Source organism: Corythoichthys intestinalis, chromosome 9 (genome assembly GCF_030265065.1).
Source record: "Corythoichthys intestinalis isolate RoL2023-P3 chromosome 9, ASM3026506v1, whole genome shotgun sequence".
Classification (NCBI taxonomy): Eukaryota; Metazoa; Chordata; class Actinopteri; order Syngnathiformes; family Syngnathidae; genus Corythoichthys; species Corythoichthys intestinalis.
This window is the reverse complement of record NC_080403.1, coordinates 19512979-19534178: the sequence shown is the minus strand read 5'-3', so window position 1 is coordinate 19534178 and position 21200 is coordinate 19512979. Positions and strand designations below refer to the sequence as shown.

Below are 21200 nucleotides of genomic sequence, written 5' to 3'. Positions count from 1 at the left end.
CAGTTAATGGATATTGTACATTGCCTCCAGTAGGCTATACAGTAAATTATTCCAAGGTCATTGATACATGTCAGGTAGCTACAGTGTGAAATCTGCCAATTTACTCCTTACTTTTTTCTAAACTTAAGTATTTTACTCAAATGTTATTGTTGATTTACTAATTGACTTTATTAATAAATTAATAATAATTAATAATTAATAAATACTATTGTACATATCGGTGAATAATAATAACTTTGTTAATGATAATATCAGATTGTTTTGCTCACATTGACTTCTCAGTTTAGGACACCAGAGGAAAAATGGCAAAAACCTTTTAAAATAAATTAATAATATTCATTAAAAAAACAATTTGTCTAGTTTGGGTTTCTCTAAATTGTTTACTCATTACAGGAATATGCAAAAGTCTCTACTGGAAGTCATTAATTTTAATTCCAAGGCTCAGACATGGATTACCGTATTTTTCGGACTATAAATCGCAGTTTTTTTTTCATAGTTTGGCTGGGGGTGCGACTTATACTCTGGACCGACTTCTGTGTGAAATTATTAACACATTATTATATCATTTTACGTTATTTTGGTGTTTTGGAGTGACACTGATGGTTTGGTAAACTTGTTAGCATGTTTTTTTTGCTATAGTTATCTGAATAACTCTTAATAGCTATGATACGTTAACACACCGGCCACGTACGCATTTCGTTGTTCATGCATCATGTAACATTATCATACTGTACACTTATTCAGCATGCTATTCTCTATTGTATTTTTATTTTAAATTGCCTTTCAAGATGACATATTTGTTCTATGTGTTGGAATTTATCGAGTAAATTTCCCCCCAAAATGTGACTTAAACTCCGGTGCGACAAATTTTTTTTTTTTTTTTTTTCCTCTTCGTTGGGCATTTTATGGCCGGTGCGACTTATACTCAGGTATGACTATGAGTCTGAAAAATATGGGAAGTTCTGTATTTGTTGAAGCCTTTTGGTATCATTTGATTTTTTTTTTTTTTTTCTTCTTTAAACACTCGTGTCATTGCTGTGTTCTATGATTACATGAAAAATGACAATAATGCTGTTGTAGTGAGATTTTATGTAAAAATGAAGCTGTGTGAAAATTCAGATTCTTAATGTTTTTATTGGACACCTGTTTGGAAATGAATCACCTAACCATCAACTCCCCATCATCCAGCATAAGACCCAAACGGTCCCATCAAGACAAACCCAAACAGGACATGAAAAATTACAAAACTTCATACATTTTGGAAAACATCAGCCTTGTGGGCAAATATTTCACAAGTTCACTAAAATTTAGTAATAACATTTCGGCATGGTTCAAGAGATTTGATTACTTCCTAGTTCATGGTAAATGAACAAATGGTGTTGAGTGATTTAAATAAAGGCGATTTAATATTAAATTAATGTTGCTATTATCTTCTGATTAAAAAAAAAATACAATTCTTATTAAACAATATTTCAAATTAAAAGTGCGGAAAATGGACCAACACAAATTATTATTCAGTTACTTCTTTGATTCACATCAGAAAAGCATAAAAACTTTTTATCCTTCTTTTTATCATTGTTATCAAATGTTTTCATTTAATTAAATATGTCAGTAATCAATATTCTTTCATGAAGGACTACACCAAACTGAGAATATCTATTGATGAAATTGCCGCACCTCAAATGGTGCCATTTTCATTTTAGGCTTGTGGACACTTCCACTGACAACAAATTAGAAAAATGTGTTAAGTATGCGTCTGGATACCTCCAGTACTGCTGCGTGAGAAAAGCTCACTAAAACAACAAAGCAACTGTTTGACATTTACAGACTTCACAGTACGAGTCTCTTTTTAGTCGTTAACTCAATGCCTGCCAAGGTCAGCAGATGTCCAATCCATTTGAACGGGGGGCAGCGTTCATTTGCTGCCATTCCTCCAACTTCAAATGGATTGGACGTCTATTAGTGAAAGTCATTTAAATCCACAGAAGGACGAAAAGTGCCACATTATTGGACATACTTTATCGTCAATTGCAATGAAAGGGTTAATGATACATTCAAAAATTACTTTTTTGTGTTGTTGTTGCAAAGACCACATCTTGTCATTACCAAAGTGTTAGGGCCACATGATGAAACAATAAAAACAAGTTAAAAGTCACACTATCATGAGAAAAAAGTCAAAATGTTACATAATTTTATGTACTACTGCAAGATTAAAGTCGTAATATTACGACAACAAAAAGTCTTATTACCATGAGATTAAAGTTGTTATTTTACTTATCTTTACATTAGGTAAAATATATGGATGCAGTACAAAAATCTGCGTGAATTATTTTACCTTTGCTGAGAGCTACAATTAAGTATTAATATGTGTTTATGCATATTTCCTTGTATTGATTATAATATGATGCTGATGAGCTTTAAAAGATTTAACGATTTCCTTATTTGTGAAACATGCTAACATCAGTATTGTTCATTTTAATGGAACAAAACGCTACATAAAGTACAAAGTAGCTAATTTAGCTAAATTAGCCGCACTGCATCCATTCATATTTCGTAACGCAACGATCCTTAATTCTACATACTTTAATCTTGTAATTTTGCGACTTTAATTTCTTAATAATACGACATATGACTTTGCTCTCGTAATATTATGAAATTAAAGTCATAGTACTTTTTTTTTTTCCTTCTCTGAGTGGCCCTAATACTCCGTCGTACATCATCAACACGTATGAGGTAGATTTTGTTATTGTTTAAAAAACTGAAACAAGAAAGCCAATACTTGCATAACTGTGCCATATCATTTTGTTTACTAATTCCACTTTTTGGGCCAGAAAATTGTTAGTACAACAGTATCTAACAAAAGTGATTACACTTCTGACACATTTGGCCCAATTTCAACATTTTCATTTCAAGGTGTATCTTAATAACTTTGGTTCCTTGCAGTGACACATGAATGTATATGTGCTTAGCTATTTTGAGGCGACAGTAATTTTACAGTGGTATACAAGCTGTGCGCTATACTAGAAAATGTCGGTGTTGTTCTACGAACAGGAATAGCATGTTCGCAAAAAATGTGAGGTGTTTACTCACTTTTGCAAGATCCAGTATTTTTCTTTTGTTATTTTTTCTATGTTGGCTACACGCTTTATAATGACACAACAGTTAACTACACATACAAAGTGTGGCAGGAGGTAAAACTAACCTGTAAATCGCGTGGCTTTTTTTGACAGAATTGCTTTGTTTAGCTAGGTAGGCCCAGATTTCACTCTAAGTAAATTCATTTTGTGAGTAAATTGAAAATAGATAAGTGTTATTGTAAAGGTCAATTTAGGAGGCTTTAAGAACAGGAGCAAAAGCAGTCAAATCCGCTTTGCTGTCAACACAGAAATCGCACAACAGCCAGCAGAGCAATGATGCTCGACAATACGGGCCGTTCGGCGTTGTCAAAAATGGAACCGTCATGCGGGCAGTGGCCCTTGTTGATACCGATGCAGGCTGCGTAAGCCATGACGTGCGGGATGTAGTTCTGCTCGTGCACGCCGTGCAAAAGGTGAGCCAGCGGGCCTTTGGCGAACACGGGCACATCCTCCCCACCGTGTGTCTCTGACTTAAGCGGAACAGCTGACTGAGCCTGGTAGATGGCACTTTCTGCGTGGGGAGAATACAAGAGGAATGAATGTCACAAAAGAGCAACTAAAAAATAATTTTCAGTAGTTGCAGCAGAGATAAACAAAGACTGGAATAACAAGCGGATCGTCCTCCCTGGTAACAAAATGGGACGGTCTAACCTTTGATTTATTTCCTGGTTGTCTCATGTAAAAACACTTTTTTCTTTTAGATCAAATAAAAAATTTTTAAAAAAACTATAAACTTATGAAACAACCCGTGAGCTGCAAACATTTTTATAGTGTCAAGTGGACCATATTTAACTCATTCCCTCCCAGCCACTTTCACCGGAGCAAGGCCCTTCGTTTTACTGGATTTTGACTGATTTTGCAAGGCCCATAGAAAATTCAGTTCTACTGCTATATAAACATGGAGCCCACCAAAAGAAAGATCTTCTTTCAGCAGGAAAAAAAGTTAGTTCATATGTTTTTCCATTCTTTAGAAATCAGCATAAGAACATAACTTAGTTTGAGCAATTTTCCAATTTCTGATGAAAAAAACAGAAATTAAGCTTTTTGTAAAAGCATACATTTCAAACATAACTTTGACTTTAACACAGCTATTTTTTGCTTTTGTGACATCCCAAACATCTGAATGTTTTCCTTCTACAAAATAACACAAACACCAAGACAAATAGAGCTTTTGACAGCAAAGTAACAATTTATTTACACATAACTAAACTGAGAGATGACGCTGTTGTGCGCATGTCCGTCTGAGTCACGAGACACTAGAGAGTCACGAGAGACACCAGCGGCCGAACACAGCAAAGCGAACTCTACTCAACAAGCAACGCAGAGTCAACAACATCATCCACTACACTGGTGATCCCGATCATTCTGCTCGGTCGTCCAACGCCCGGCGTCTTGGACATCCTCCTGGTCGTCACGCTTAGTCGTTCATCGCCTGGCGTCCCGGACGTCCTGCCGGTCGTTCTGCTCGGACTTTCCACACCTGGCGTCCTGGACGTCCTCCTGGTCATACGTTCAGTCGTCTTCCACCGTCGCCTCGGCCCAGCCGTTCGTTTCGTTAAATCGGGTTGCGCCTGGCGTCCTGTGTGGGTGGGTTCTGGAGGGGCCTGTGTGGTGACCACTGCCTCATGGTAGAGTTCACCTGAGGAGCTTGTGTGGGGCATGTTGTGTTCCTGGGGGGGAACTGGTTTGGCCGTGCGCATTTCCAGCTGGGTCATTCTCCACATTTTTCTCACACTTCTTGCTTCTTCCGACTTCCGTTTCCTGACACGACTTCTTACCGAATGTGCTACTGCCCTCCAGTGGCCAGTTTTATTGCTTTAAAATGAATTTTGACCATTGTGCTTTGGAGCAAAGTTGCATCAGAACCCAGAGAGTCTTTTTTTCTCTTGTGAAAAAAAGACCTATAAATACGTTTTTGGGACACTGAAACAATTAAGAATAGAACGTATTTATACGTTTTGGGGAGCAAATGAGTTAAGCACTCAGTCACGTTTTAACAGACTTTTAGGGTTTGGATTTAATATATGGCGTTGCACTGATACTGCACTAAAATTACGTCACCAGTATCGGGGAGTACTAAGAAATAACGTGACAATACTGTGTAATATATACTTTTCAAGATCTAGTTCCCAAACGCTCATTGCCTAACCAAGACGGCCACCGGCTACGCACATTGAAGGAGGAGTAATAAAAGGAGAACTTGTCGCCCTTCACAAGATGACAACTGACGTCCAATCGTGTGGCGTCCATTCATCGTTCTGTTGTGAATTTCAATTAGTTTATAACAAGTAGACATCCAATGCATTTGAAATGAACAAACGTTCTTTCGCTGCAGGCCCCCCCACTTCAAATGAATTAGATGTCTAGCGTCGTCATTGGCAACCATTGAGGTATAAAATTTGTTCAACCTCTGGCCAAGATGTACTTTCCCAACCATGAGAGATTAAGGAATATAATTTGATATGATCACATACAGTATATTCATTCATTACTGTTCTTTTACAGTCTTGTCCCCAAAGTGCCAGTACTCTTTCTTGTAAACTTTTGAACTCTCCTCTTAATAGCGATCTATTAGTAGTTATCTACACTCAGTACTTTTCTATCATGTGCGATTCATGCACCAGCCCTGGAGGTCATGGGTCATTTGTATAAGAACGATATAAAGTTCTGTCCCGCTTGGTGCTTGAGGGCGTCCCCCACAGAAGAAGCCTTTTTCTCCGATTCCACTTCTGATGGGCGGCAAGGCCAGGGCTGGTTTACAATTGGATTTTTTTTTTTTTTCAATATTCTTTCCTGTCTTTTTCTTCTCATTTAATTACAGTAGATACTTTGTTCCATGTTGTATTTATCATTCCTATTTACTTTGTTATGGATTTTGTTGTCATCTCCTGTTCATTTAAGAGAATCAAAAATTCTTCTGGGACAAGAGAAAAATTAAATTTTACGGGCATACTTATTCAGTATTTTAAGGATAAGCATTTAAGCATTCTTTTTTTTTAATCTTTGTTGTTCCCTTTTGTTATGACTCAGGGCAAGTAGATTTTTCCAGAATGTTTTAGTATTCTCTAAATACAGGTAGTCCCCGGGTTACCATCGAGTTCCGTTCCTACGCTGGTGACTTAAGCCGAATTTCCACGTAAATCGGAATTAACCTTTTCAGTACCCTTAAAGACCCCTAAATCTCAAAATAACTATCCAAAAACATGTATTGTATGTCATTGTCCTGTCCTTGCCAAGCGGTTGGAGCTAAGTCCTAGCTAGACAGCGAGCTACGCTAATCTTTCCTCTCTCTCTCTCTCTCTCTCTCTCTCTCTCTCTCTCTCTCTCTCTCTCTCAGCAGCTCGACTTCTCCGTAATTGCGCTCTTCCATGTGTGTCCACGTGCGCTCTTCTTTGTTTGCTCAAATACGTTCTTCTTCTTGTGTGCATGCGCTCTTATTCGCGTGGGGAAGTACTACCTGCTCTATGCTTCCTGCGCCAAAATAAAAACATACGTCAACATTCTAATCAAATACACATTTTGCCAAAGGGCAGAACAGTCATATTAATAAGATTAATAATAAATAACAAACTAATTAAAAATATAACAATAATATAATAGAGTGAGGTACGATAAGGTACTGTTAACACGACTTAAAAAAAAAAAAAAAAAAAAAAAAAAACAACTGGAGACAAAATGGCAGACTCCGGCCTCATAAATTTGAAATCACGTATCGGGTACGTCGTAACCTGGGAACAACCTGTAGATTGTTTAAATTCTGAAGGATTGGATGTAAAATTTCCTTCAACTCTGGAATGGCCCATGAATGTGGGGAGATTTATCCGTAATACCCACCATAGTCAACATTTGTGATGTTCTCCCTTGCGCCGTCGACCAATCTGTAACCCGGGCCATTGCCGTACGTGATGGCGGTGTAGGGCTTTTGGTCTACATCGCTGAATTCGGGGGCCAAGCCTGCAGAAAGAGACGTGGTGCATTGCGGTCTTAACATCCCCAAAACATGCGGACAATAACAGAACATGGAGAAATATCAAGCTGTTGGCCTACCGAAAATGCTGTTTCCTCTCCAAGTGTATCCTCCAAAGGTAAACACGTGCGAATGGTCGGCGGTGACGACAGTCAAGGTATCATAGACGCTGGTCATAAGGTCCGCTCGACCGATGGCCCGGTCCATTTCCACAGCATCGTGCAGAGCTAGCTGGGCCAAACTACCGTGGTGACCATGATCAATACGACCGCCTGAAGGACAGACCACAAAATTAAATCTTTTCCCTCATTTGACTTGGTTATAACAAAGTTTGGCGTGATTGTAAAACTTCGCACAAACGCGCCTTCGACAAGCAAGAAGTATCCATTGGGGTTCTTCCGCAAAATCTTGATGGCAACCTCCACCATCTCCGTGAGTGATGGCTCGGTCTCTCTGTCCCTCTCTAATTCGAACATGAGATCCGACGGTTCAAAGAGACCTAAGAGAGGGACAGGGAATGTACTTATTTTATTTTAACATTGACTCTGAGATAAAGTTACGAGCAAAACACCCCAAAACTCACCTAGTAAGTAATCAACATTGAGGGGGTTGAGCGATAAGAGCTGACGCTTGTTCCACACGTAATGGCCTTTCTGTACAATACGAAAAATCAGATGAGTATTAGAAATAATTAATAATCAACTCATTTGGCTAACATCGACAAATAAACGCCCAATCCATTTTGACTGGGATGGCGATCAAATGATCGCTGCCAGCCACTGTGCTTTAACCTGATTTGAAAATGCCCATGACTTAACCCTGGTTTATAACCCTATTTTGTAATCCCAGTCCTGGTTTGAAAATTGAGTAATTGAAACAAATTTGAATTCTAAACCTGGTTAAAAATGTATCTTGACCCCCTAACCCAGGGGTCGGGAACCTTTTAGACAGAGAGAGCCAAAACCGAACATATTTTAAAATGTGATTCCACAAGAGCCATACAGTGTGTGTCTATGTGGCGGAAAACACAGACAAGACTGAAAAAGTAGTTTCTGCTCTTGCACCCTTCTTTAAAATACACTGATGTATTTTAAGCCAAAACAACTGTTGTGTTTGATAAAACAATATGTCTATAGACCCCTTTCACGTGACGTCACAACTCCACCCCCTGACTTGAGCCGCCATATTGTCCGTCAGCTCATCGTGTTTACATATTACCGCTACTTACATTCCTCCTATTACTGTGTCTGCTTGTCTAAGGAATCACCGCCTAGTAAACGAACCCCTCGGGGTACCACACAGGTCCCTTTCGTGGTTTAATTTTCCCCTGTGTATTTTTTATATACTCCAATTCGCTCGGCATCAAATCAGGAGGGGCCGAGCCCGCCGCTGACCGAGTGGTGACTTAACGCACGAGGCGATCTCGCCCATCTTCGCGCGACCCGACGTGAAGCATATTATTTTGACACACATTTGAAGTGTCAAAGATTAATGTGCGAATGCGCCATCAGCTCATCATAGCTGGTTCATGTCAAGCGAGCCGGCGGGTTCCATATTCAAGATGACGGGTTGTCAGAGAGCCACATGTGCTCATCAAAAGAGCCCTATAGCTCACGAGACATAGGTTCCCGACCCCTGCCCTAACCCTATCATGGCTTACACTAACCATTGACTATCTTTTAAACCCTAACCCTGGGTTAAAACTCTTACAGATTTTGAAAAAAATAATTTGGAACTCTTTTTTACTTTGCTCTGGGTTTTGTCGAGCCACTCCTGCACCAGGTGCCGACCGTCGTTGCGTGTGCCGTTGTGACTCCCGTTGTCCGGGTATTCAACATCTGGCGTGTTTTTCGGAAACATGTACTTCCGACCTCCACCCATCATTACCTGAAAAGCCACAACATAAAGTAGAAGAAAGACAAGAGACAATACCTAATGTTGCACCTTGAACTGAAATAGTTTAGGTTTTAAGTGCAGTTGCTCACACTTTAACCATGTGGACGGGTAATCAGTCATTTGTTGTTGTCTTTTTTTTTTTATTTATTTATTTATTTTTTTATTCCTGGCAATAGGACTCAAAGCCAGCTAGAACACACGTGTCAAACTCAAGGCCCAGGTTCCAGATGCAGCTTGCCACATTATTTTGTGAGTGCTATGAAAGTAAATCATGTGCATCAAACTGATATTTCTCCCTAAAATAAAGTTTAAATAAATTTCGGTAATGCTCAATGAAAGAGCGAGGTTTTTTTTCCCCTCATTTTCAAAAATTTTGAATACTAAATACATGAAATGTAGAAAAGGGCTATATAAGTATAACACCATTTACCATTTACATTCATAAAATATATTTTTTTTAAATGAATAAAAATAATATTTATGTTTCTACCTATTTCGTTCTTTAATAATAAATATAAAAAAATAAAACTAGAATTATGTAAAGTTAAAAAGATTTTACTTGTTTCCCTTTTTTAAAAATAAAAATAAAAATAGACAATATTTACAATTTCTTCATAAATGTAAATAATTAAAATAATAATAATAATAATAATAATTGAGAAAATATTTGCTATTATGAGGCTCAAAAAACATTCTCTCACACTCAAAACTAGACATTTTTTTTACCTAAGAAATCTGAAAAAGATAAGCTGCCTATCAAAATATGTGTTGATTCATTTAATAATTGGTTACCGTAATTTTCGGCTTAAACGTTGATTTATGACAAAACAGCGAACAGAAAGGGGTTATGGGGGAACAAAAGAAAAGAAACACAAGAGAAGAAAGAGAAGAAACACAAACAACAACAATAAATACATTTAACGCCTAACTACACTAACTACCAATATGTTGGTGCTATCGTCAGCTAAATGTATTTCCAGTTGACACCATGTGGGGGGCCTGTTGCCCAGGGAAAGAGGGGGAATAAGGTGGGGGAGTCTATAAGCTAAGTGATAGAAAGGAGTGTACACAAATCATCTCTGTAATCTAGAACCCAGTAATCGTGTGAATCCCTTGTGAGTGTAAGCCCGTTGGCGACCGACCCTACACCGCCCTATCGCCAATTCCGGCACCGGGACCCCCCGCCCGAGCGCGCCCAATAACATCCAGCCGCACACGAGCCCCGCCGGGCACGCAGCAGCCACGCAGACGAGCGGAGACGCCACGCGGGGCAGGCCCGGGGGGGGGAGGTTGGGGCAGCGCAGCCCAGCAAAGGAGCCCCCCCCCCCCCCCCCGAATCCAAGGTGGCCCCCTGGGCCACCCGCGCTCCCATCTACCGGCCCTCGGGGATGGCAAGAGGAGACGCACCACCAACCCCATACCCGTCCCCAAACCCGTCCGCCCACTAGGGCCACGAGCTGCCGCCGCAGCCCCCCAGCCAACACAGCACGCCACGGGGCCCCCAGCGGCCCACCAGGGCCCAGGGCAGGGCAGGGGCCCCCAACGTAGCAGGCAACATCCAGACGATACTCCGCCGCCCAGCCAGCGATCCTCGGCGGAGCACAGGGCGGATACCCAGTTAGAGAAGAGAGGGGAAGGCGGAGGCAGGAGAACGCCAAGGAGCCGCCGTGGGGCGACGCGAGACCGGAGCCCCGACCTCCCTCCACTCCCGCGGCTGGCAGCCCAGGCAGAGAGGAGGCCACGCCTCGGGAGCCATGCCATAGAAAAACGTGTGGGACCCACCTACCACCCTATTACTGTGGCTGCCAGGTTCCCGGCTGGCAGCCATAACCCAGCACCGTGATGTGATTGTGAAGGGAGGGTAGTTCCATGTATGCATTAAAATAGGAGATCTTGGTTTGGGGCAGTGGGACCGCAGCATGGAAATTTAGCCCAGCTGCCCATCCCACCGCCCTTTGCCAGAGTCGCACGTCATTGCATGCAAAGAAGCATGTTGGATCATGGCAGTGTTGACAGCAGGTGGCAGCAGAGGTTGACTATCTACCCCAAGTGAGTAGTGATGGCCAAATAAAACTTCTTGAAGCAATGAAGCATTGCAGCCACTTTGTTCAAAGCTTCATGGTGGTTCATTTTGTCTTACGACAGTCTTATGATGCTGCTTTCAAATAAAGTGTTACTGGTTAGTAATTTTTGGTGTAAATATGCCATAATACAGGTGGGCAGCTGCGGCTTATAGTCCAGTGCAGCTTATCTATGAACAAATGCTGTTTTCCTGTCAAATTTGGTGGGTGGCTGCTTATAGGTTACAGGCGCGCCTTACAGTCCGAAAATTACGGTAGTTGTCGATTAGTTGCAGACATGACAGCCCTCCAAAGGAGACCATTACTACGATGAGACAACAAAGATTAGTTTGACACACCTCGGCAGTAGAATCTCTCTATTGATGCAAATAACATATATAATGCTTTGACTTTTCGATTTATGTTCTAGATTTGCTCTGCATTTGCATGAAAAATCCCAGCAATGTGTGTATTGGTCAAACTCACGTCAATATTTGGAATATTTTCAAACAGTTGCCTGGCGATGTCTTTGCAGCCGGCCTCCAGCGCCTCAGCCGGCATTTCGTTGTCTGAGTACCAGTCTCGGTTCACACTGTGGGCATAGGCGGCGCTGGGTGTAGCGTGCATGATGCGAGTGGTTGTCACGATACCCACCGACTTGCCTGTGACGTGAGCATGAGACACACTGTGCGTGAAATGTATTGTAGGTCACAACGTGCTTTGTGGTAAAGCAATGACTGTTAATTATACCTTACTGAAAAGTAACTGACATCCTTTTGCAAAGAGTGCTTGCGAGTAGTTATGCAACTTGAGATGGGTGGAGACTTCTATGATAAATTGAGGCGCAACGTCTATTAAATTACAGGGATAGCTACTGTATGGTATTTCGGTGCTGAGTGAATACATGTAATACTGGGTTGCCACCCTCAACAAGTAAAATGCAGGCACTACAGTGTATGCCAAATGTTAGATACAGTACATTGTGTAGTTTTACATTCAAGCTGTTGACCATTTTTTCCTCTTTAACTGCTTTTTCACAGGTCAATGTCATTTTTATCCATGTAAGTACAGTTCACGAACTTAATACTGTACTATATATTTTAAGACTTGGCTTGCTAACCAAAATGTAAACAAACTGAAGTCATTGTTTTCATTTACTCAATTTGTTGTATAGTCTTGACAATTCTTGCCAGAAAATCTTGAGTCTGGCTTGAGACAAGACATTTAAAATAAAATCCCGAGACCAAGACTGGTCTTAAGCATTACATAGAACAATAGCATTATGGTAAGACGATTTGTTTGCCCAGGAACTATCGTGAAAAATGATAGTTTCATTGAAACCCCCCACCCTCTCCCACAAGCATAATACCTAGTGTTGCACAGTTACCATTTTCCGGGCTCCCGATACCAATTCTTGTGCGGTATCCGCCGATGCTGATACTATACCTATACCCAGGGGTGAAAGTGGCTAGAATGTCTTCCCGGAACTCCCTGACGAGAAGGTCGCCACGGAGCCAGAAATGTTATTTATTTATTTATTTATTTATTTATTTATTAATTTATTTATTTATTTATTTTCATTTATTGGGGGCTAGGGGTGTCAAACCTCTTAAACTACTGAAATGCAAAGAAAACTGTTTAGCAGTTATTTCTATAACACATACAAAATTGATTTTCATTCAAAATTTTATTTTTTTCAGTGATTTCCAAAATAAAAGTTAACAAAAACAGCAATAACCCCAACCTCCATCTCATAATTTTTATTTTCCCTCATTTCTCCACAAGCCAAATCTCGATTTTAACTACTTAAGAACATAGGAAGTATATTAAAATCGAAGTTAATGTAAACATTTACTTTTTTTTTAATAACAAAGATATAAGTAACATACATTCAGAAAACATTTACTCTTTGTTTTTTTTATATAATAAAGATATCAGTACCGTATTTTTCGGACTATAAGTCGCACCTGAGTATAAGTCGCACCAGCCATAAAATGCCCAACGAAGAGGAAAAAAACATATATAAGTCGCACTGAAGTATAAGTCGCATTTTGGGGGGAAATTTACTTGATAAATACCAACACATAGATATGTCATCTTGAAAGGGAATTTAAAATAAAAATACAATCGAGAACAACATGCAGAATAAGTGTACAGTATAATAATGTTACATGATGTATGAACAACAAAAAGTGGTCGGTATGTAAACGTAACATAGCTATTGAGAGTTATTCAGATAACTATAGCATAAAGAACATGCTAACAAGTTTACCAAACCAGCAGTGTCACACCAAAATAACATGTGAAATTATTTCGTAAGGTGCTAATAATTTTACACATAAGTCGCTCCAGAGTATAAGTCGCACCCCCAGCCAAATTATGGAAAAAAAAAACTGCGACCTTTAGTCCGAAAAATACGGGTATACATTCACAAAAATAAGTACAAATGACTTACACTATATGATGCAGAGTGAAATGGAATATATTTTGAAGATCACAAAAATATTTGACTTTTTTTTTAATCATAAGGAAAAGAATAAGTAGCCTAACATAAATCAACTAATATACTGTAAGTCCAAAGTGCACATTGACAGCTAAGATTGAACCTCCCCATCAGAGCAAATAAAATATAATAAATCAGCTTCCTCAACTCTTTCTTTGCGCTTAAAGATTTGATCCATTTTATGTTGCATTGCCCTTTTTTGTCACATTATTATGCTTGTTATTAACACTTGTGTATGTAAATCTGATGTTGGTAGATTGTTTTCTTCTTGGAGATGAAATGCATGTGTGGCAGCTTAGCATTTTTATTTTTTTTAAACATAGCGTTTTGACTAGGGCTGTCAAAATTATCGCGTTAACGGGCGTTAATTAATTTTTTTAATTAATCACGTTAAAATATTTGACGCAATTAACGCAGATGCCCCGCTCAGAGAGTTTTAAATGACAGTACACATTGAAACGCTCACTTGTTGTGTTTTATGGAGTTTTGCCGCCCTCTGCTGGCGCTTGGGTGTGACTGATTTTATAGGCATCCATGAGCATTGAGTAAGTAATTATTGACATCAACAATGGCGGGCTACTAGTTTATTTTTTGATTGAAAATTTTACAAATTTTATTAAAACGAAAACATTAAGAGGGGTTTTAATATAAAATTTCTCTAACTTGTACAACATTTTTCTATTAAGAACTACAAGTCTTTCTATCCATGGATCGCTTTAACAGAATGTTAATAATGTTAATGCCATCTTGTTGATTTATTGTTATAATAAACAAATAGTCCTTATGTACCGTATGTTGAATGTATATATCCATCTTGTGTCTTATCTTTCCATTCCAACAATAATTTACAGAAAAATATGGCATATTTTATAGATGGTTTGAATTGCGATTAATTGCGATTAATTACGATTAATTAATTTTTAAGCTGTAATTAACTCGATTAAAAAATTTAATCGTTTGACAGCCCTAGTTTTGACAGTTGCCGTCATATTTTCGGAATCAAAGCACCGTGTACCGGAACAGCATTCCGGCCCTGAATCTTATACCGGAATTGCGTTCTGGCCCTGAATCTTATACCGGAACTGTGTTCCTGACCGTTCTGGCCCACTTTCACCCTTGCCTATACCCTGTTGCTTATCCAAAGCACCTACAAAATATATTTTTTTACCTTTTAGCAACAAATGACTCGATTCGTAATTAGTGGCCATCTTGGGAAGTGCTACAAGCAGCCTTGGGAAGGGTGGTTGGAAACTAAATTTACTAAATCTCAAATAGTACATATTCTGCAGCATTGGCGTGTTTTTTTTAGTACTAGCCAATAACCATGCCTGCATTTTTATGCTGTATCAGTGTAAAATTAATAATATCACAACATTTAAATGAATCATCACAGAAATACTTGAAGGTAATGAAGAATTTGATTAAGCAATTAGCGAGTCAGCTTAAATATTAATCTGTATCAGTATCTGTATCAATACTGGCCCTGTAGTCACTTGCATCAGCTCGATACCAAATTCCGCTTCCATCAGAAAGCTAGTTTGCTTACAGAGGGAGGGAGAGGGGGAACAAGGCCCTGAAAAACTAATATTTGGCCATTTTATATGTTGGACAATAAGTCGATATAGTAAAAACTATTGTTGTCCAGTTTGTATATTGGACAATAAGTTGATTTAATATTTATCGTGACAGGCCTGGTTACAAAACTAAGTACTAATACCTTGTCTCACTAACTTAAGGTGAAAGGTACAGCCTACCCTGGACTGGTCAACAAACATTTGCAGCCTTTGGGGATCTATAAAGGCAAGTCTAATCTTATCTAGCCATGAGCTGTGTGAATCGTCTGTCACTGATATCTATTAATGACAAACTAATTTAAATTCACAGCAGAGGGATGAAATGAGCTACATGATTTGACCTTTATCGTTGTCAGTGGCACTAAAATAATTAATACAAACAATATTGGCCATTGTCATCGACAAAACAAGCTACACAGTCAACCCATGAATGTTTGCACCACTAGATTAAATACCCTACCTTCATCCTTGGCCCATCTGAGGATAGAAGTGACCTCGTTGCCGAACGTAGTATTGCATTGGGCGCGGACGGCGTTGGCACTCACGCCCACAGTGCCAGCATTGGCCTTGACGCCGCAAAGGAAAGCTGTGGCCGTGCCAGCGCTGTCAGCCACCTGCGAATCTGTGTTGTATGTCTGTGCAAGATCACATCACATTTAAGAGGTTATTTAGATGGTTTTCTTGGACATTCTGCACAGCTTTAAAACCGGATGAGTCCAGAAAACTGTTTCTGAACAATTCAGCGAGTAAACATTATTACATACACATTTAGTAGTGTGAAAAAGTATCTGAACCTTTTAGAATTTCTCACATTTCCCAAACATTTATAGCTTTTCATATTTTAATGAGGATACCAAGCAAACAATGACAGAAGGGGAAAAATAAGTAAGTGAACCATCACATTTAATATTTTGTGACCCCCTTTGGCATCAATAGCTTCAACCATACGCTTCCTGTAGCTGCAGATCAGTTTGGTACATCGATCAGGACTAATCTTGGCCCATTTTTCTCTACAAAACTGCTGTAGTTCAGTCAGATTCCTGGGATGTCTGGCATGAATCGCTGTCTTTAGGTCATGCTAAAGCTAAAGCATGACCCAAAGACACGGGGTTCAAGTCTGGACTTTGACTTGGCCACTCCAGAGCGTGTATTTTGTTCTTCTGAAACCATTCTGAAGTTGATTTACTTCTGTGTTTTGGATCATTGTTTTGTTAAAGCTTCCATCCTCTTTTTACCTTCAACTGCCTGAAAGACGGCTACAGGTTTTCCAGCAAAACATTCTGATACATTTAGAATTCATTCTTCTATTAATGATTGCAAGTTGTCCAGGCCCTAAGGAAGCAAAACAGCCCCAAATCATGATGCTCCCTCCACCATGCTTCGCGGTGGGGATGAGGTGTTGATGTTGGTGAGCTGTTCAATTTTTCCTCCACACATGACGTTGTGTGTTACTTCCCAACAATTCAACTTTGGTTTAATAGGTCCATAAAATATTTTGCCAAAACTTCTGTGGAGTGTCCAAGTGCCTTTTTGCGAACATTGAGCGAGCAGCAATTGTTTTTTTTGTTTTTTTAAACAGCAGTGACTTCGTCTGTGGAGTCCTCCCATGAACACCATTCTTGGCCATTGTTCTACATATAGTTGATGTGTGCATGTGAGATATTGGACTGTGCCAGTAATTTCTGTAAGTCTTTAGCAGACACTCTGGGGTTCTTTTTTACCTCTCTGAGTATTCTGAGCTGAACTCTTGGCGTCATCTTTGGTGGACGGCCACTCCCTGGGAGAGAAGCAACAAGAGCAACAGTGCAAAACTCTCTCAATTTGTAGACAACTACTCTGACTGTCGATTGATGAACATCCAGACTTTAAGAGAAGGTTTTGTATCCTTTCCCAGCTTTATACAAATCAACAATCCTTGCTCGCTGGTCTTCAGACAGCTCTTTTGACCGAGCCATGATGCACATCAGACAATGCTTCTCATCAAGACATTTCTTACCAGGTGTGTGTTTTATAGTGGGAAGGCCGCTTTAAACCACTCATTAGTGATTCGGCACATACCTGACTTAAAATGTTTGTAAAAATTGGTTTCAATTGCTCTTTAAGTCTCCTTAGGCAGATGGTTCACTTACTTATTTTTCCCATGAATGTGGATGTGAAAATGGTGAAGTGCTTCAGTAACAGTAAGTTTTAATGTAGATATTTGATGATATCTAAGCAGCAGAAAAAACATTTAAATTGCATTTTATTTTTGCAAAGCATCCCTCCAGAATGCATTATAAGCCATGGCCAACTATTCTCTCCTAATTGTGTTCCTGCCTTGCAAGCATCAGCTTGCGTTACTAGCAAAGCAGTAATGAATGAATCATGCAAATGATCAACTAGTGTCATATGAGTGATGTTACGTTGAGGCATGCAGTGCCGGCAATGCCGAAATGTTTTCAAAAAGTTGTGAAATTAAAATGAAGACATTTAAAAATTGCTAAAATATGGGAAGTTTAATATACATGTTTCTGTTTTGGACAAAGCAACACTAATCACCTTGGACAAAGCCACATACGGAAACTTGTCCATCTCCATCACGGTCTCCTCGCCAGGCTGTCCGTTCAGCTGACCCTTCAATATCCGAGCGGCCGTCACCGTGGGGACGCCCATCCCTTTAAATGCCATAAACAGGTCAACCGTTAAGGATGCATTTGTTTTCCCCTCATGGAGAATTTAAATCAATAAATCCATTCAACAGGCAATTGACCATGTGCTATTAATTGATTAACCGCGTCACACACTAAAGATGTATGCATGTACGCAACAGTGTAACTTCAGCTCTGATTCACCACAGTTCAAGGGAGAATCCAGTCGATTAATCACAAAAGTTGCACAATTTTTGCTCTTGCTACACCTTCTCAGAAGTGACCTGATGTTAATTCTTTTAGAACAGAAAAAATTATGAAAGTCACTCATCGTTTGTACGTGAATAAGCATGCTGGACAGGAATGTCATGATGTGGCTCGAGTTCAAAAATCCCAGCGCAGGGGCCCCGATTAAAGACTTGAGTTATTGTTGCACTGACAAGCGTGTGACGTTGTTTGGTTTTCTAGTTTTCATTGACCAAAACCGTCTGAGCTAATTTACACTGCCAATTGCAATATTGTGGTTCTTCACTCACATTTTTGTAAGAGGTAATAATTTGTATTACACGGATACAGCAGTAAAATGATTGAGGACTAAAAAATAACATGCTGATGCTGCGCAATATGTACCTCTTGAGATCTAGTCTCCAACTGCTGGTTGCCTTACCCAAGATGCATACCTGTCAACCCGAGGCCGTTGGCATTCCCTTACAAATTGGTGACTAATCTTACAACATTGTATATAGTGTGCAATATGAAACAAAAATAAAACTCAATTTTTAAAATAATATGAATTTATTGGTAATATTGCAACATATAATCTGGTGCAATCAATATCTTCGGCTACATTATGATTACTAAAATTAAAAGTGACTTTTGTTATAACTATGTAGCACTTTTGGCAATTTCTATCATGTCTTGATGGCTGCACTTCATGTGTGTCCAATTATAAATTAAAAAATGTCAATTGAAAAAATTATCTTACCGATGCAATCTTTGAGTCAGGGAACATTTCTTTTGCTAATTCTGAGAAGTGATCAGCAGTAGTTACAGGCAAATTGTGTTCGGCAACAAATTGGCAGAATAAAATCTCCGCTTTCGTCACTTTTCATGCTGCAGACTTCATCTTTATGACCAGCGTGGTTAATCTTACTTTTAAAAAGTAATTAATTTAGTTACAAATTACTTCTCCCAAAAAGTAATTGAGTTGGTAACGCTCTTACCTGAATGTAAGAGTAATTAGTTACTTGGCAAAGTAACAAGTGTTACCTTTCATGTTTTTTCATTTTTTTCAAAAAAAAAACAACAACAACAACAACAAAAAAACAAAACATAGTAACCTTTGCAATGTTTGGAAGTCATTTAATGTTGTCAATCAACTGTTAAAGTTGTTAAAATTGCTCCCGTTTTTGCAGTAGTTCCCTTCTGTCTACTTTCGACACGTAAAAGTTTTGAAACTGTTTCATCATTTAAAGATAGATTCAAGTCAAGATTTTGCTGATTTAGGAGTATTTTAGATAAAATGTTACTTAGGTTCGCTAGGAAGGTTCACTACAACAGAGCCTTTCTGAGAAGTCTACTGCTTTAAAATGGCTGCTGTTTACTAACGCCATCTGTCAACGTAACGTCTAATGTAACGTCTGTCATTTCGCATGTAATTCTATATGCATGTGATATCTAGGTGTAGATTGTAGGCTGTCGGCTACAGTCAGGAAATATTGGAGCCGCCTAGCATAGCGTTTGCTACAGCGTCACAACAAACACTCTTCTCTCTCCATGTCTCTGACTTTTCTCGCGTCATTCAACCAACATAGTAATGCACACTGTCTCATTGCCAAAACGATGACAAAATCCAAACAGAGAAAAAAAAACGTAATGCACGAAAAACATACAGATTTTGAACGTACGGCGTACACATTTAAAAATCAGTGCTCACTTGTACAAATTACACCGAAACACACGTGCTTATGGAAAATAATTCAATTATTTTTGTTCTGATGGTAATAATGTTGAGCTGTGGCTGTTGGTTTAGGCTCACCTAAAGGACTGCATTTATTTTAATTCTATCTAGAATATTTCAGTTCGTTTTTGTTATATTTTTAAATTTTATTTTGACGTAACATTATACTTATGTTCCAATTTTCTAATATGTTTTGAAAAATAAAAATCCTGTTCAATGGATTTTTTTTTTTTTTTTTTGAGCCAGATATCGCAAAGTAGCACATTTTAGAGCTGTAATTGCAATACCGTGATACCGTGAAACCGTAATACTTGGCTTAAGATTACCATACTCTCAGAATGTCAAACCGGCACATGCCTTCTTGTCACCATTCCCACGATGATGATAGACGGCCAATCATTTGGCATTTGCTGTGAATTTCAATGAGTTTATCACTAGTAAACATCCAATGCATTTGAGGCGAACGAACATTCTTTTGCAGCAAGCCCCCCCACCCCCAAAATGTGTTCTTCCTCTGGCCAAGATGTACTTTCCCAACAATTATCCCTAGTAGAGGTCCATTCCATTTGAAGTTGAAGGGCGACAGCAAATCAACGTTTGTTCATTTGATGCTAGCCCTCCCTCTAGTGCCGTTGATGGCAGCCAATTGGGTAAAAAATACAATTTACTCTTCCTCTGGCCAAGATGAACCCTCCCACCAATGTTTGTTCATCCGCTGCGAACCTTCCCGGTTCAAATGGATTGGATGTCTTTCACTGTTATTTAAATTATTATGTGTACTGTATATCACTTGCGTCAATGCCTTTGTACTATAGTTAATACCTGTTACAAGCTGCCATCAGCGGTGTTGATTTATGTTTGTGCCTGTCCTGTTTTATTTTGGTGGGTTCCTCTGTTACTTTTAGCTCGCTTTGTCCCCTAATGACCTGGTTCCCCACGTCTGTTTATCATTAGCCCCACTCCTTATATAACCCTCTTGTTTCTTCTCGTGTGTCAGTGTTTTTTCGTTTTGGTTTTGTTTTTTTTGGGGGGGGGCAGTAAGACCGTCAAGCTAGGTTTTTTTGCATTGTTCTGTTTCTTCTGTTACTATATGTGTGTTTTTGGTCTCTGCTAAAATAAAATTCTCCATTCTTTAAAGACGCGAACTATACTCTGTACGGCTTATGTACAATGAGGAGCAGAAGTATTCGCACACCTTGTGATTTTGTGAGTTCACCTACTAAGAAAATATGAAATTTTAATCATAGATGCATTTCCACTCATCGATACTGTACGTATGATTTTTTAAAAATTATTTATTTGTAATTTACTGAGGTTCACACACAAAGCTGGAAAAGGCTACGGGCCAATTGGAAAGCAGCTTGGTGAGAGCAGTTGCAGTAATTGTTAGAAAATGGAAAAGGCTAAACAGGACTGATGATCTACCTGAGGCTGGGATTACATGTAAAATCTCTCCTCTTGGGGCATCACCCATGG

At 39.2% G+C, this 21200-nt stretch overlaps 1 protein-coding gene across 3 annotated transcripts in view; it reads right to left on the bottom strand.

Moving 5' to 3' along the window:
- Positions 1 to 1114: 1114 nt before the first annotated feature.
- The window catches only part of alpl (alkaline phosphatase, biomineralization associated), a 37685-nt gene continuing 17599 nt past the window's right edge, over positions 1115 to 21200 (bottom strand). For all 3 annotated transcript variants that reach the window (XM_057845986.1, XM_057845983.1, XM_057845985.1), the window contains exons 4-12: positions 17676 to 17791; positions 15598 to 15772; positions 11547 to 11722; positions 8851 to 8991; positions 7688 to 7757; positions 7469 to 7603; positions 7185 to 7376; positions 6972 to 7091; positions 1115 to 3648 (exon numbers count right to left, since the gene is read on the bottom strand). In XM_057845986.1, coding sequence (XP_057701969.1) covers positions 3377 to 3648; positions 6972 to 7091; positions 7185 to 7376; positions 7469 to 7603; positions 7688 to 7757; positions 8851 to 8991; positions 11547 to 11722; positions 15598 to 15772; positions 17676 to 17791 — 1397 coding nt within the window. In that variant the 3' untranslated portion in view covers positions 1115 to 3376. The remainder of the gene's footprint in view (positions 3649 to 6971; positions 7092 to 7184; positions 7377 to 7468; positions 7604 to 7687; positions 7758 to 8850; positions 8992 to 11546; positions 11723 to 15597; positions 15773 to 17675; positions 17792 to 21200) is intronic.